This window comes from Anser anser, assembly GCF_964211835.1.
Source record: "Anser anser genome assembly, chromosome: 22".
Lineage (NCBI taxonomy): Eukaryota > Metazoa > Chordata > Aves > Anseriformes > Anatidae > Anser > Anser anser.
Genome location: NC_139743.1, coordinates 7,324,316 through 7,338,882, shown reverse-complemented (window position 1 = coordinate 7,338,882; position 14,567 = coordinate 7,324,316). Strand labels below are relative to the sequence as shown.

Below are 14,567 nucleotides of genomic sequence, written 5' to 3'. Positions count from 1 at the left end.
TACCCTGAGCCGAGGCTGCTCTCTTTCAGTGCCTCCAAAGTTAATTTGCATCCCAGCCACTGCACAAGTAATGAAGTAGAGTGGGGAGAATATAAACAACGGAGCTTAGGCTGAGTGGTTTTATGTAGAAACATTATCCGCCGTCGCTGGCATCCAGCAAAGCTCAGCTAAGTTATAACAGCTCTGCGGTCTCCAACTTGCTTGGAGAGAAGTGGGGTTCGGGCCGGGATCTGCATGGCCCTGCTGCCCGGGGAAAGGGTTGGAGAGCAAGCTGAGGTTGTTCATTAGAGTGGAGGATGCAAACCTTGACTTGGGGTATGGGGATAGAGGGTTACAGGACTGGTGTTGTCCTTCTCGGGGAGCCAGGCTGGTCCCCGCTGCGCAGGACAGAACAAAATTCCCATTCAGGAGCAAAGCTCCTTCTGGGTTTGCACCGCGCTGTCATCTGGGTGGTGCCTGTTGTTAACGAGGCTGGAATTAGGAGATTTCTGCCTCTGAAACATCACCGGATGGGTGAGATGTTTAGCTGGGGAGAGATGCGCTAAGTGGAGGAGAAGCAGCGGTGCGTATGATGGGAAGGGAAGGAAGAAGTGACAGGGGGGACAAATGGCAGGAAGCTCAAGGTTTCTCTTTAGAGGTGTGTCAAAGCTGGCTTGCTCCTGAGATATATTTTCCCTGCTCCTTTGTGAAGCAGAACAAGCTGCTCTCCCTGCTCTGCTCTGCATTTCTTCGCCTGGCTGCAGGGATCTGATGGTCTGTGGAGAGACCAAACAATGGCTTTGGGCAGGAGGGAGCGACCGGTGTCCCCCCAAAAAGTGTGGTTGGGACTCTGAATGGACGTTTTTGGCTTGGCTGTGGTTGTCTCTGAGTTAGCAAAGCAGCAAATGGGAACGGAGGGGCAAAAGGTCCTTCGGTGAGTGGTGGCGGATGGCTCTGATCTGCAATAACCGCGAAACTCTTGGGCAAATCTCTTGAGCCATGGGTTTAGATGGATATCGGTGCCCTGAGCACAGCAGGCGAAGTGCTGACATTGTCCTCTTTGGAGAGCCGCCACACTCGGTCTCCGAAACTGCTGCTGGCAGCAAAGCTAAAAATAGTGCCGAGGGGAGGAGCGGGAGCTGGGGAAGGCGGGGATGGCAGCACGCTAACGGGTCACCTCTGCCTCTGCCCAGGTGCTCCGTGGACAACCGCGTCACCCGCGTGGCCTGGCTGAACCGCAGCAGCATCCTCTATGCCGGCAATGACAAGTGGTGCTTGGACCCTCGGGTGGTGCTCCTGGCCAACACCAAAACCCAGTACAGCATCCAGATCCACGACGTGGACGTGTACGATGAGGGCCCCTACACCTGCTCCGTGCAGACAGACAATCACCCCAAGACATCGCGCGTCCACCTCATCGTGCAAGGTAAGAGGAAGGGATGTCGAAGAGGGGTTGGGCGCGGTGCTTTGACTTCTGGTCCTCCCTTCGAGCCTGGTGTCTCCTGCCATTGCTCCTACATTGACCAAAGAGGGGTCGGGCACGGTGCCTCGACTTCTGCTCATCCCTTTGACCCTGATGTCTTCTGCCATTGCTCCTACATTGACCCTAGTGCGTGTAAGACAACTCGGTGCAAATATGGAGGGGATCTTCATGCTTGGAGAGTCCAACTGAAGCTGGGCAATGCCCAAGTGTTTGCAGTCACATTTAGCCAGCTTTCCTGGAGTAGTCATGGGGCTCTGATACAGACAGCTCTGCCTCCTAAAATAATCACTGCTAAACCCACGTTGCTGTTTTTTTTTGTTGTATTTTTATTTTTTTATTTTTTTTCCTATGCTGGAGGCAATGCTTGAAGTAAAATTTGTGTTGGGGGAAAACAGAGAGCTGGCAGATTTGTGTACTTTGCGGGGGTGTGTGTATGCCTAGCAACAATATGTGTTTGTGTGCTCAAACTGTGCTCTCCCGCGAGGAGGAGGAGGGACGGCACGGGGTGCTGGAGCGCGTGCGGTGGCCGCCACCAGCCACGCGTGGCCGAGCACAGGTGGGCTCTCAGGAGGGGACATCCGAGCATGGCCACGCACGATGGCCGAGCAGATGGTTGTTCATATGAGACACCTCCTGGTGTCCGTGCCATGGGATTTGGTGGGGATGTACGCTGGGCCCCACGTGGTGGGATGTATGGGACCCATCCTGCCCGTACAGAGGAGCCCAAAGGAGGATTAATGGAGAATTTCTAATCCCTTGCTACCAACCCTTTTTTCCTCCCCCTTCTTCTGTGATTTGGCCAGAAGCCCTCTTAGCATGACACACCAGCTTGACTATTGGAATCTCATCTCGGGCTAATTTTCGAATGCTGATGGGTGTATTGATTTGGAAACAAGCTGGGTTAAAAAGGCATTGGTCTTGTACACAGAGCCGGGCTGAGCTAATCCGCCGTCGATATGCCAGGCCTGAGCATTATTGACAGCCTAATGAATAGAAGGGGGGGAAAAACCCAAACCAAGCCTTTCTCCCCCCCTCCTTCCCCTTCCGTTTTCTCTTTCCTCTTTGAGCAATCAAGCAAACTAAACAGAGCCGGACTTTCTCCATCTCCATTAACCACGAAGAGCAGGCGGATGCGTTGCCATCCCGGGTCCTTGCTGTTTATCTTGCAATCTGTTATTACCTGCCTGCGTCCCTTAAGCCAAAGTCGATCACCCGCAAGTTCTGAAGTTGCTATCAGGCGCTGGGGTGATGCAGGGCAATTTATATTGCCTCCCTTCTGATTCCAGTTTCCTGACCTAAATTTCCCATATCACCAGACATCCAGGCTCATCCGTCCTGTGTCTTGCTGTAGCATTAGGCAGAGATGTTTGGATACAGGAGTAAAAGGTCATATCTTAATTCCCTGCTGTGGTACAGTTAAGTACTGGAGGATTCAGTGACGGGCTCAGCCCTATAACCTGCTGAATATCCTTGCTGCTGCCGATGGAAATACTGGCTCTCAGGAGCACAGCCCCTAATTTCAAGAGTTATTGCTTGGCTCGCGCAGCCTTTTCTTGGGTGGAAGGTGGCAATAGCGTGATCTGCAGCAACGCGCTGGGACAGGGTGTGAAAGTGAACATCGTGCCCAATAAAGGGAGGCTTGCCGGAATGACCCCAGTTAAAGTTTGGCTGGGTGAGTCCAGGTGACAGCCAGAAAGAGGGAGGAGTGCGGCTTGCCACAACACACAGTCCAGAGCAGAAAGAAACAAAACAGCGCTCCAAACAGCTCCTGATTTCCTCTGGCTACACACAGAAGGGCCCTGGGGGCACAGCTCTGGAGGCATGAGCACACCAGCCTTGCAGGATGCAATTATATCGTGCCCCAGGGCAGGCTGCAAGCCCCAAAGGGACCAGCCGGGGGGGCAAAAAGCTCTTCCCCATCCACCCAGGACATCAGCAGCCTGCGGCTCCCCCAGGCAGGCGTAATGGGTGCTTATCAGCCCAGCTGAGAGCTCCTCAGCCCATGCTGTGCATCCATCCTGCCCCCAGCTTTAGGGGATGTCTGCATGGAGGGAGAGAAGGAGGAGATGGCACGTACCCAGTGTCTGCCAAGGGCTGCTGGAGGAAGCAGTGCTGTGGGGGGAAAGAATAAAAAACAAGCGAGGGACAGAGAGGTGAGAAGGAGCTTTTTTTAGGATATGAGGGTTGGGAATGGTCCCCAACGGGAGCAGGGGAGAATCAGCTGAAGACCTCTAGGAACCGAAGGATGTCTATGCTGCACATTTATTTCTAGGTTGGCTCCATTGATGGCTGCGATCCCAAAATAGGTGGGTAGAAGGCACCTCAACAGCTAATTTAGCCTGTCCCCCTGCAACGAGGCAGAGACATCACTGGCAAACATTTGTGAAAGCTATTCTTGAAAATCTTTAACAAAGCAGGTTCTTCCATCTCCCTAGACGCTCTATTCTACTGCTTTGCTACCTTTATAATTAGGAAACGTATGGCTAATATCTAACTTAAACCTTCTTTGTTGCAAATGAAGTGGAGTTTTTCTCATCCTATCCCCAGCGGACATGGGGAACAATTGATCAATGTCCTCTTTGTAACAACCTTTTGCTTTTGGGAAGGTTGTTATCGTGTTGCCCCTTAGCCACCTTCTTTCTGAAAGGATGCAAGCCCTCTTTCTCCCACCTTTCCTTGTCGGTCAGGCTTTCAGAAACGCTTGTCAGTCTTGAAATCCTTCCCCTGAAAGGCAAAAGGTGAGCGCTGCCGATCCAGGAATAGCAGGTTGGCGCATCTCTCCTCCCCGCTGCTGCACTAATGTGGGACAAATGAGCTCAGGAACGAGACAACAGCCCCGTGGTGTTGAATGCATCAAAGTTCAGACCTGCTGTTTAGGGGACTGCTTCAAATGGGGCCAGGCTCGGTGTTGGGGATGCGAAGTTGATGCGAGGCAGTAACGTAGCTGCAAAAGGCGCAAGGAGGTTCGCACCTGGACCTCCGAGAGAGAAAAGCTCCCAAGCACCTCCTGCCTGTTTACTGTGGGACCTGAAAGGAGCCGTTCAGGCAGCGTCCTTGTCATCCGCAGTGCCTGAAAGGTGGCCCCTGCACACCCCTCTTGTTTGTTCGTCACCCATTTGTTCTTCAGAGGGGCTGCCTCAGGACCAGATGGAGCACAGGGAAGTGGCACTGCCCGTGTTTTCAGTACCCTGGGGAGACGGATGCGTTTCTGGGTGGAAGAAGTTTTTACCCAAAAGAAACAACACCCAGAAAAGCCCCACTCACAACGGGCAAGCTCTGCGCTTGGAGGGAGGCCGAAATCCCAAAGAAGAGGACTTGAGAGTGGCCCTGCTGACCTTCGAGGAGCCGTGCTTCCCCTTCCCCTCCTCTCCTCCTTCCTCCCTCGGGTTCGCCGAACGCAGAAGTCGCTCTGGGTGCTCCTGATCCTCTTCTCCCACCCCCCTCCAGGACACTTCAGCTCTTTAAGCCTCTTGAGCGCAGCCTTTCTCCGGGGCTCAGGGTTTAAAAGCCAGAGGGGAGGGAGGAGGAGGAGGACGACGGTGTCTGGAAAGCTCTTATTTGTATTGATAATAAGCCGTCTCCAACGCGTGCCTGCACAACACTCCCACCGCCTTGTAAGATGCATTAAGGAAAGTTGGCCTTATCTCGGCGCTGGAAATGGACTTGGGGAAGGAGGCACGGTGCCTGCCGGAGTTTAATCTCACTTAGACACACGAATTTGCATGATAGAAAATGGTGGAATTTTAGTGCTTAGAAAGAAAAAGGGGAAAAAAAATGAAAAGGGGAGGCAACTGGGGGATATTAGCACTTTCCCGTTGCTTTATCAGTTTCCCTGGCCCTATCTGGCTTTTTCTGTTGTCACTGGAGCAACTAATCACCCCTCCCCTTTTGTTTGGTGTAAATGAGTTTTCCCACTCTTTCCCGGGCCTGGCTTAATCTGCAAATCCCTGCCTTTGTTTGGGAGTTAATTACCTGCTTGCCGGAGTCGGGGGGCAGCGGGCGCAGGTGGCACGGGGGCCGCCCCGGCGTGGGAGCCGGCATCGGGGCGCAGGCGGCGTGCGGGTGGCACCTTGCCCCGCGCCGCGGCACCGCTGCCAAGGTGTGCACGGAGAGATAAAGCAGCCGGGGGGGAGGCTCGCGGCACCTCCCCGAGCCGGCTTTGTTTCAAGCCCTGAACTCTGCCCGATTAATTTTCCTTTGATGCCGTAAGCCTCTGTTCGCTCGCAGGAGAATGGGAATAAGTTTTTTTTTGAGGCCGCGCCGCCTGCGCCTCGCGCCGAGGTGGATGGGGATGGAGCCTAGGGACAGGTTTCACGTGGCGGTGTAGGCTAGGGGGAAGGATCAGACCCTGCGGTTGTTGTTGCTCTTGTCCAAAGGCCTCAAGGTGGCTTGTAGGGAAAACGGGGTGGAAGTGAATGCGTGGCTTATGCCTGAGCATCTCAGACCCTTCCTGAGCATCCTCTGCCCAGGAGCCTTAGCACCGCTGTCAGAGCCGGGTGCCCCTCCTGCGGGGTCGAGCCTCTCCTCGGTGCCCCTAAAGCCACTGATGCTGCAGGTGGGAAGGGGCAGAGGAGCTTTACAACTCCCTGTGTTCTTACCAAGTGTTTTCTCAGTGTTTCTGATCGCTGTGAGCCTGGAATAGCAACTGTTCCTCGGTGATGCTCCCTCTTCCAGGTGGCTTCGCTCGCTCAGCTTTCTGTGCTGCCGTCCCCGCTCACCCCAGTAGTGTCCGGCTGCACGCCAGCGGCTGCCAGCTGCTTGTGCTTGTTTGGTCATTGCAAGGGAGGCTTGTGGTTGAGCAGCGGGCAGAATGGGACCCTGCGTGGGCAGCGCTGGTGCTGGGAGGCTGGAAACTGCCCAAGGTGGTGCAGCCCCACCTGAGCTGCCAGGAAGCAGGAGCGTGGTGTGGTAGGTGCTGTGTGCGGGTTTGGTAAAAGGCACGTCCCGAGGGCTCAGGGTGTCCCACAGGGATGAAGGATGTGCCCCCATTTGGTAACTTGGTGACGGTAAAGACATGCAGATGTTGTCCGTGGGCAGGAGCTGCTTCTGGCGTGGGTTTCCCTGGTGTGAACACACCTTTCCTTGCCAGACAAGCTGTCCTTTCCAGAAGCAAAAGCAAGTTTTGGTAATGCCTTAGAATTCATCACAAAAAAGTTTGTGGGGATCTGGCGGCATGAAATCACCCTCATCCCTCACTTCACCTGAGCTCCTGGTGTCTTTGTCTGATTCCTTCCTTCCCGTGTATTTTTGTTGGTAATTCATCCATCCCCCAAGGCCTCCCCTGCAGGCTTTGCACCATGTTCGGTCCAGGGAGGAGAGCAAATTGCAGGGGAAGCCCCTGGTGTGCATGTTGTGTTGGTTTAATGGGTTCACAACGAACATCGATTGGGGCGGCTCCCGGGGGATGAGGAGCACGGGAGGAGGATGAGGGCTGGGCGCTGGGTCTGGCCACCTCCCTTGGGGTGAAAGATGGGATTTTGTGGGGTTTAACCCGCAGACATGCTCCCCACCCAAGCGGTCGTGCACCCAGCATTGGGCTGGGCGGGCAGTCCCCAGCCTTCCCCAAGTCACTTGACCTCTTTGCAAATCAATTTAACATCTGCGAGGCAGAGATAATAATTGCCACCTACTTCACAGGGGGGTTGATGAGGATTAATTCGCTAATGTCGACAGAGGTCTTTGAAGATGGAATGCGCTATCTGAGAGCTAAACGTTATTATTAATTAGCAATTATATCGTGGGGCAGGAGGGGGGAAAACAGACTCTGGAGCTTGAACGAAGCTCTCGTCCCTGCCCTCGCTGCGGTTCTGGGCTGCCCCCATTAAGTGCCCGCTCTGCTGCTGGAGGAACCACGTCTGCAGGGACACGTCCCGCTCGTGCCGCAGCGCATCCTCCTTCTTGGGGAGCGTGGGCAAACCCCGCTGGCACGGGGAATAAAGGAGTGGAAGGGACGGGGAGGTGACCGGGGCTCAAGTATATTAACCGGTGCCCTCGTTACAAAGGGAGTGAGTTGGTAAGAGAGCAGTGATGAAGAGAAGGAAGCCTCTGTGCTTGCTTGCCCTGCGGCGATGCTAGCGGGCCGGGTGCCAGACCTGCAGAAGGGCTGTGCTGGGAAGGAGAGAGGGGTAGGGCCGTAAGCAAGCGAGTGCCCAGGGGAGGACGTCTCCTGTTCCCAAACAACGATAATTGGCAGGAGACTGGAGCGAGGGGAAGGAAGCAGCAGTGATTCATAGGACACAGACCGTTTTCATTTCCTTCGTGCTTTTCTTTTTTGCATACATCAAGGCTGTGGACGGTTTCTCTGTTTTCCTCCCCTGGAGATCCGCTGAGGCTGTTATCCGGAGTGTTGCAGGCTCCCCTAAGCGGAACCAACACGAACCCTTTGCGGTCCCTGCCGGCTGCCCCCGTGCCTTGCTGCTGTTACATCCCTGCCGCGGGATGCAGCCGTGCGGGGAGGTGCAGCGATGCCCACTGGGGCCGTTTCCACCTGCCCACACCTCCGTGGCTCCGCTATTTCCATCCCTCCCAGCCGCAGCTGTGCGTGCCTCAGCGGCGGCAAGGCGAGCTCGGTGTGCCTCTTTGCTACTCCCTTGGAGACATGCAGAGCCACGCAGGTCACCATCTGAGTGCTCCACTTCTGGAAAACAAGAGCCTGCTCCTCTTCGAGCCTTTTTCTGAGCACACAGGGTACCGCCAGCTCCGCTCTCCCATGTTCTCCAAAGGCGTTCATGGAGAGGTCGCCTGCCCCACCGGGAGCGATTCGGCAAAGATTCCACTTCTGTGGCACGGGAGGAACTGGGAGGCCAGCGGCATGCTGAACCCATGCACCTCTTACCTCTCCAGGCAGGGCTGGAGGAAGACTTTGGTTGTCTGCACATCTCACGGGGGTCCTATCCTTCCCAAAGGACGTCTCCCAAAGGAGACGGACACCTCCCCGCCGCCGTGCGTGGGTCCCAAAGTGCCGTTCAGCGCGGCGAAAGCCGGCGGTGGGTTAATGAGGTCGCTGCAGTTTAATGTTACTGCAGTAATCTCTTTTGTTTTACTACATTAAAATATTTGCGGTGGAGCGGCAGGACCACTGTAACGCGATAGCGCTACCTTAATGTTATTGTTACCCTGGAAACGCTAATGGTGGCTCAATAACATTATTGCAATTTAATCTTCCGCCAATAAAATTAAGGGGAGAACAGTGAGACCTCAACAATGTAATGTTACTACAGTAACAGCATTGTTATCGTGATCGCGGGAGCGGAGTCAACTCGTTGTAGTGGAGCATCGGGACCGGCTTTATCGTTGCCATGGCAGCGCGGGGGCATCCGCGGGAAGCCGCGGCAGGGGATGAATGGGAGGAGGTGGCGCTGGTGCACCAGTGCCACCGCTACCCCAGGGGAGGCAGCACGCCAAGGTCGCGCCGGTGTAAAGGCTCCTCACTCGCCTAATTCCTCGGCGGCGGCGGTTTTGTCGGCGCTTTTCCTCTCCTCCCTCCACGGCCGAGCTCTTCGGAGCGGGTCTGTTGTTTTAGCGGCAGTAACTCTGCAGGGAAGGATTTAAAGCGCTGCCTCCATCTAGTTCCAGATCCTTCTGCCCGGCGTTTTATAGCATGTGGCTGTTATGGAGCGATAACGTTTTATATTTATATGTCATCTTTCATCGTGAAGGATCCCAGCACAAGCTACAAATTACTGCCGTGCTGCAGGGCCAGGCAGGCAACCCGGCGCATGCTGCGGGTGAAGGAGGGGGCTTCGTCCAAGGGCACCTGAGCGAGCTTTGCTCCCCTGGAGAGATGCGAGTGAGCATCCCCTGCGTTTGGAGGACTTTTCCAGAGTCCCCGGGCTTTGTGAGTCTGAGCTTGCCCAAGGTGACAGGGTGCGATGGACGGGATTTGGGGCTTGAGTCTGGCACGCTTATGCTCTGCTCCAGGCAGGGAGTCTTTGTGCATCCCACACCGCACCGCTGTTGCAGCCACCAGGCTGCACCTTCTTGCTTCCTGCACCCTTGGGTGAGCCCTGTGCACCCCAGAGAGCACCCACCATCTCCTGGCTGGGCATGGGGAAAGCTCAGCCCCGTCCCAGCTGGCGGCACAGCCTGTTTCTGGGGTGGGGATGGGTGGGCTTGGTGCAGGAGGACAGGGAGGGAGGGAGAACCGCTGCAGGGCACTTGGTATTGATCACAATATTGTTCATTTCAGGGGGCACCAGTGTTTTGTGCAGCCCCAAGCATGGTAGCTATGGGATCGGGTGCAGCTCAAGCAAGGAGCCTCCAGTTTCCTGAATATGAACCCCAAATCTAATGGAGTGCTTTGAGCCACGAGCACAGCTTGGATGCATTTGTAGAGCTTGGCTGCATTGTGCTGGGGTAGCTGTGGACTGGCAGCACAGAGCAGAGGGGCGCAGGTGACATCTCGGTGCCACACGCTGGCACAGGCTGGGTCAGGACAGCATCCCGGTGCCATTCGCGCCGAGTGCAGTTTTCTCCAGGCTCCAGGGGAGGGAGTCAGAGCTGCTGATCTGTCCCCAGCATCCCGGTCTCATCCCTGTCGCATCCCTCCTCAGCACGCCGAGCGATGATGCTCGCTCTGCGCTTGCTTTGTCACCGTGCCTGGCAGCAGGGTTTGATGCCCAGCTTGTTCCCTGCTACCCCAGAATTACCAACACCATCTCCTCTCCTGCACATCAGGAGAGCCTCCTGACTTGGCAGGCAAGCATTTATCCTCCGCTCTGAGCCCTGCTGCTCTCTCCCTGCTTGTCAGCAGATCTCAGTCCCCAGCCAGCACTTCTTGGTGCGTTTGAAGCCTGGGCTCGGGCACGGCGCTGCCCGTCTGCCCGCGTTTCTCCAGCCCGAGCACAAATCTGGGCCCGCTCAGCGAGGCAGCTGCTTGGCTCCCTGTGTGCATCAGCATTTGATCTCTCTTCATGGGTATTTGGACTCTGACCACCAGTGTAATTCCATGTTTGTCCTTTAATAAAAGACCTGCGAGCCCCCTTGACACGGGAGTTGGAATCAGTGGGACCTCGAGTGTCCTGCGTGCCAGCTCTTCGTGGCAATCTGGTGTCGCATCTATTCTGCCAAACTGGCTCCTCTGGGAGTTACATGTTTGAAAACAGGAGCAGCAGCTCATCTCCCATTCAGTGTTTTTCTCCATCATTTGCTTTATTAAATATTGATTTTCTGTTGCATTATTAAACCTTAAGTCCCAAGCATAAATTCTGAGTTGATACTTTAATCTGGCTCTCCTTTTTGGCCTTTAGCGCTGATTTTCTGGCCAGTCCCCCCAGAGCTGAGTCCAGGAGCAAAAGCCTGTTGCAGAGGCTTGGGGAGTCCGAGAGCAGGAGCAGAGGGCTCAGCCTGAGAGGTTTGGTCTGTTTGGGGCAGCCTTTGCCGTCACATTGCCCAGGGCAACAGCTGCAGGCACCCCTTCCACGCTCCTCAAAGGTCCAGGGCATCGTGGCTTGCAATCCTGCTCGGATCAGGGATGAAACGAGTCTGGGGATACCCTAACCAAGCTTTTTAGGGCAGTCAGTCTGTACGGCACCGAGTGCCGCCTGGGGGGAGCACGGTGCCCTCTCTTGCTTTGATAGCACGGAGAGGTTGCAGTCTGACAGAGGAGTTTTGTCTGGAGCCGGTGCCTGGGCATCCTTCTGCATCACCTGCCCCCGTCTGTTTGCTCCTTGGGGCTTTTGCTGCCTTGCCCTGCCAAAATCGCCATGCTCAGGAGCAGCACTCAGCGTGGGGAAGGGAGCCGCAGATGGCGATGTCTCGTCCTAAACACGTCTCTTAAAATGCAGCTCCTGCGCTGTACAAAGCTGCGCTTTGCTAACACACAAATCCCCAGCAAAACCACGAGTCGGGCTCGGCCAAAACCCCAGCCAAAGCCGGGGAGGGATGCGGGTGGTGGGAGAGCTGCCAGCCCCAGGCGAGGACGGCCACCAACGTGTCCCCGATAGCCCAGGAGGGTCACAGTGACCCACGCCGGCCGGGCTGCGCTCGCCTCCCCTTCCCTATCGGAGAGCTGCACACAGCGCGCCCGTGCCAAAGCCCCGCGCTGCCAGCAACCAGGTGTCTGAACATACTTCCAGAGCCAAGCTTGCTCCGTGGCCAAAAGGGAGGAGGGGAAAGCAGTGTGGCAGCGCTGGCAGGTTGACGAGGAGGGAAAAAAAAAAAAAAGGCAGGGGAGGCTTGCAAACGGCCTTTGGATACCTATCCAAACGGGGCATGCTGGGCAGCATGAAATCCGCGCCTGGCAGCCGGTGCGCTGAGCAGTGATTTAAAACCCGGCTCCCGGCAGCAGGAAAAAGGAGGCAGAGTGGGAAGCAGATGTGAACACAATGCTGGAGATAAAGGAGAGGCCAAGGGAACAGCTGCCGAAGAGCTGGCCCGGCCCTGCCGCCTCCCGCGGCGGGTGCTAGAAAACCTCGATAAATATCTGCGAGCTTAAGGATGGGCTGGAGGGGTCGCTGAGCCTAGGGGAGAATGAAGGGGTGGGAAAATGGAGCATTTCTGCACTTTTTTTTGCTTCAGAGAGGTTGAAAATGGAAAAGGGGAGTTGCAAGGACATGGGAGACACGTGCAAAGAGGCTTGTGCTCTCTTTTTTTTCCTTTCTGTTCTGGTGGTGCAGTAGGGGAGAAAGATTTAGAAAAGGAGACCGGAAGAAAAAAAATGGCAAGTGGAGAACAAAAAAGGCAAAGACCTTGAAAAAAGACATGGAAATAAGGTCCTTCAGAAGTAGACGTGGAAATATAGGTCTTGAAAGTGGATCCCCATTTTGCCCCCCTTGCCGTGTCTGGGGTCACTGGGGATGTCTTCTCCACAACTTGCCCTCGCTGTAATGCCTCCACCTCGCAGCCAGCCTGCAAGCTCCAGCTCTCATCCTCCTCCTCTTTTACAAACACTTCTTTTCGCTCCCAGAATTAATTCTTTCTCGCAGTGTTTTCCTTCCCTATCTTTTCTTTTTGGCCATGTCTGTCTGAAATATTATTTTTTGCTCCTTCAGCAGCAGGGCTATATAATTGATGGCCTCGCCAAGCTTTCCGAGCTGAACATTAAACCCTTCCTGCCTTGGCTCCAGCCGGAGTTCATTACTTTCTGAAAAGCTTCATGTCTGTTTGTGCTCAGATTATTGTTGTTGTGGAGGGGAGGATATTGTCAGCAGAGAGAGAGGAGGAGGGGTTGGATTTGGCCGGGACTGCTTTGTAATCAAATCCTGCTCCCTTTGCTTTTAGCAAATTTTCCGGTGTAAAAGACCTCTTTTAGCAAAATTGGAATACCGGCACCCTCCCGAAGGCGGGAGCACAAAACCTGCCACTAATTAACGTGCAGCAAAAGGAAGTCTCGCTCCTGGGGGTGGCAGGAAAGCACCACTTTGCAGATTACCTGCAAGAGTGATGCTCGGCATCGCCACGTGCTTAATACCTGGGGTAGACGCGTGTCCCACGTCGCTTTTCCCATGGAGCGTCCCAGCGCTCCTCCTGCCGGTGCCTGAGGTCACTGGGTGTGTTTTTGCATTATGCAAATGTCTTTCTGCATCTTTCAGTCTTTTTTTTTCTTTTTCTTTCTGGCAATATGAAGTTTTTTCTCCTTTTTTTTTTTTTTTCCCCTACCCCAGTGCTTCTCCGGGCTCCCCTTCTACCCCACTGGTTTTTCAGCACTTAAAACACAGCAAGGCTGAGGTGATTACAAGGATTGGAGATGCAGTGACACTTCCCTGCCAACAAGTAATTGATTTATTAAAGACATTACAATGCATTCATGGTTGAGAGTAAGAGTTTCCTTTGAACTCACTCTAAAATCCAAAGGGATTGTGCCTGTTTGCAAGTACCACAGGCAGAATAAATCTGCGCTCCCCCCTCGCCTCCCCCCGCGCCGCCGCCGCTCCGCTGCAATTTCATTTCCCTTTGACTGGCGCAAGTAAATATCACAGCTCGACAACTCCAGTCCAGTGACCGGTGTGATCCAATTTAATAGCATTTAAAAATTCAAAGTGATTGTTAGCCAAATGGAAATGTAAGATTTCATACCCAGCCTGCCTTGGGGAGGAAAGGAAGAATGAGGGAGGGTGAGGGGGATGTAGACAAATGGACTAGATAAAAAATAATGGAAAGTAACTTAATTAAAGTGACTCGAGCCAAGTTAAAAACAGTAATGATTTTGAATCAGAGATCTGTAGGTTTTAGAAATGAAAGGGAAAGAGAAAAGAAAGGAAAGGAACTCCAGATAAAAAGCCTCCAAAAGGATGGAATGGAGGGGAAGGGGGAATAGGAAGGAAGGGGTAAAAATATTCCTTCCTTCCGTGGAAAGCACGGGCGCATGGGGAATAGACAGCGCTGTTGATGAGGCTGGGCATTAGAAAGACAAATAGGAAAATTAAAGGATGCTCTGGGGGAAGACAACTCCCTGTGGCTTTCTGGCTTTCTCAGAGGCGCGAGGGTGGCCAAGAAGAAGGCTCGAGGGTTTCATGTAGGAGGAACGGGAAATGAAGGAGCATTCCTAATGGAAAATGAGAACAGCCCCCTCGTGCTCAGAGCACGCTGATATCCCTGCCTTTCGGTACCATCGCTGCCTCCTCTTCCTTTCCTTTTAACTCCGCCAAACCTCGCATATTTGGGCTGCGAGTTCGTGATGAAATTTTAATTGCCCCTCTGTGTGCATGGGTATCCTGCTGTGCTCGCTACAGCCTGGTGGCTCGTTTGTCCTGGCAGCAGGCTCGTCTCGCACAGCCCAGTGGCGATACCTGTCCTGGCACCGGTCCTGGCCCAGGTCAGCACGGGTTGGGCTTTCCGGTGGCTTCACCAGCACCACGGGGCATGAGAAGCAGGTGCTGGCTGAGCATCCATCCGAAGGGGTGCTTTTGGGCCGTTTGCTCTTCAGGCCTCGTTTCCCCAGCTGTGAAGTGATAGTAACACTCCCTTGCCTTGCAGGGGTGTTTTGGCAGTAGGGTTATTAATGCCAGAATCGTTGGTAGAGCCCCCAAAAACGAGCATCGTGATGTGCATGGGTGCTGGGAGAAGCTGGGAGCGTGTGGGTCCATGTTGTCCTCAGTGCAGGTGAACTGGGGAGGCAAATTGAGGCAGCGGGGACCAACCTTGGCTCTGCCATCTCTGAATTTGG

The 14,567-nt window shown here is 54.4% G+C and overlaps 1 protein-coding gene across 14 annotated transcripts in view; it reads left to right on the top strand.

Moving 5' to 3' along the window:
* The window catches only part of NTM (neurotrimin), a 343,561-nt gene that overhangs the window by 291,109 nt on the left and 37,885 nt on the right, over nucleotides 1-14,567 (top strand). For all 14 annotated transcript variants that reach the window (XM_083808756.1, XM_083808751.1, XM_083808752.1 and 11 more), the window contains one exon: nucleotides 1,173-1,405. In XM_083808756.1, the coding sequence (XP_083664882.1) occupies nucleotides 1,173-1,405 (233 nt within the window). The remainder of the gene's footprint in view (nucleotides 1-1,172; nucleotides 1,406-14,567) is intronic.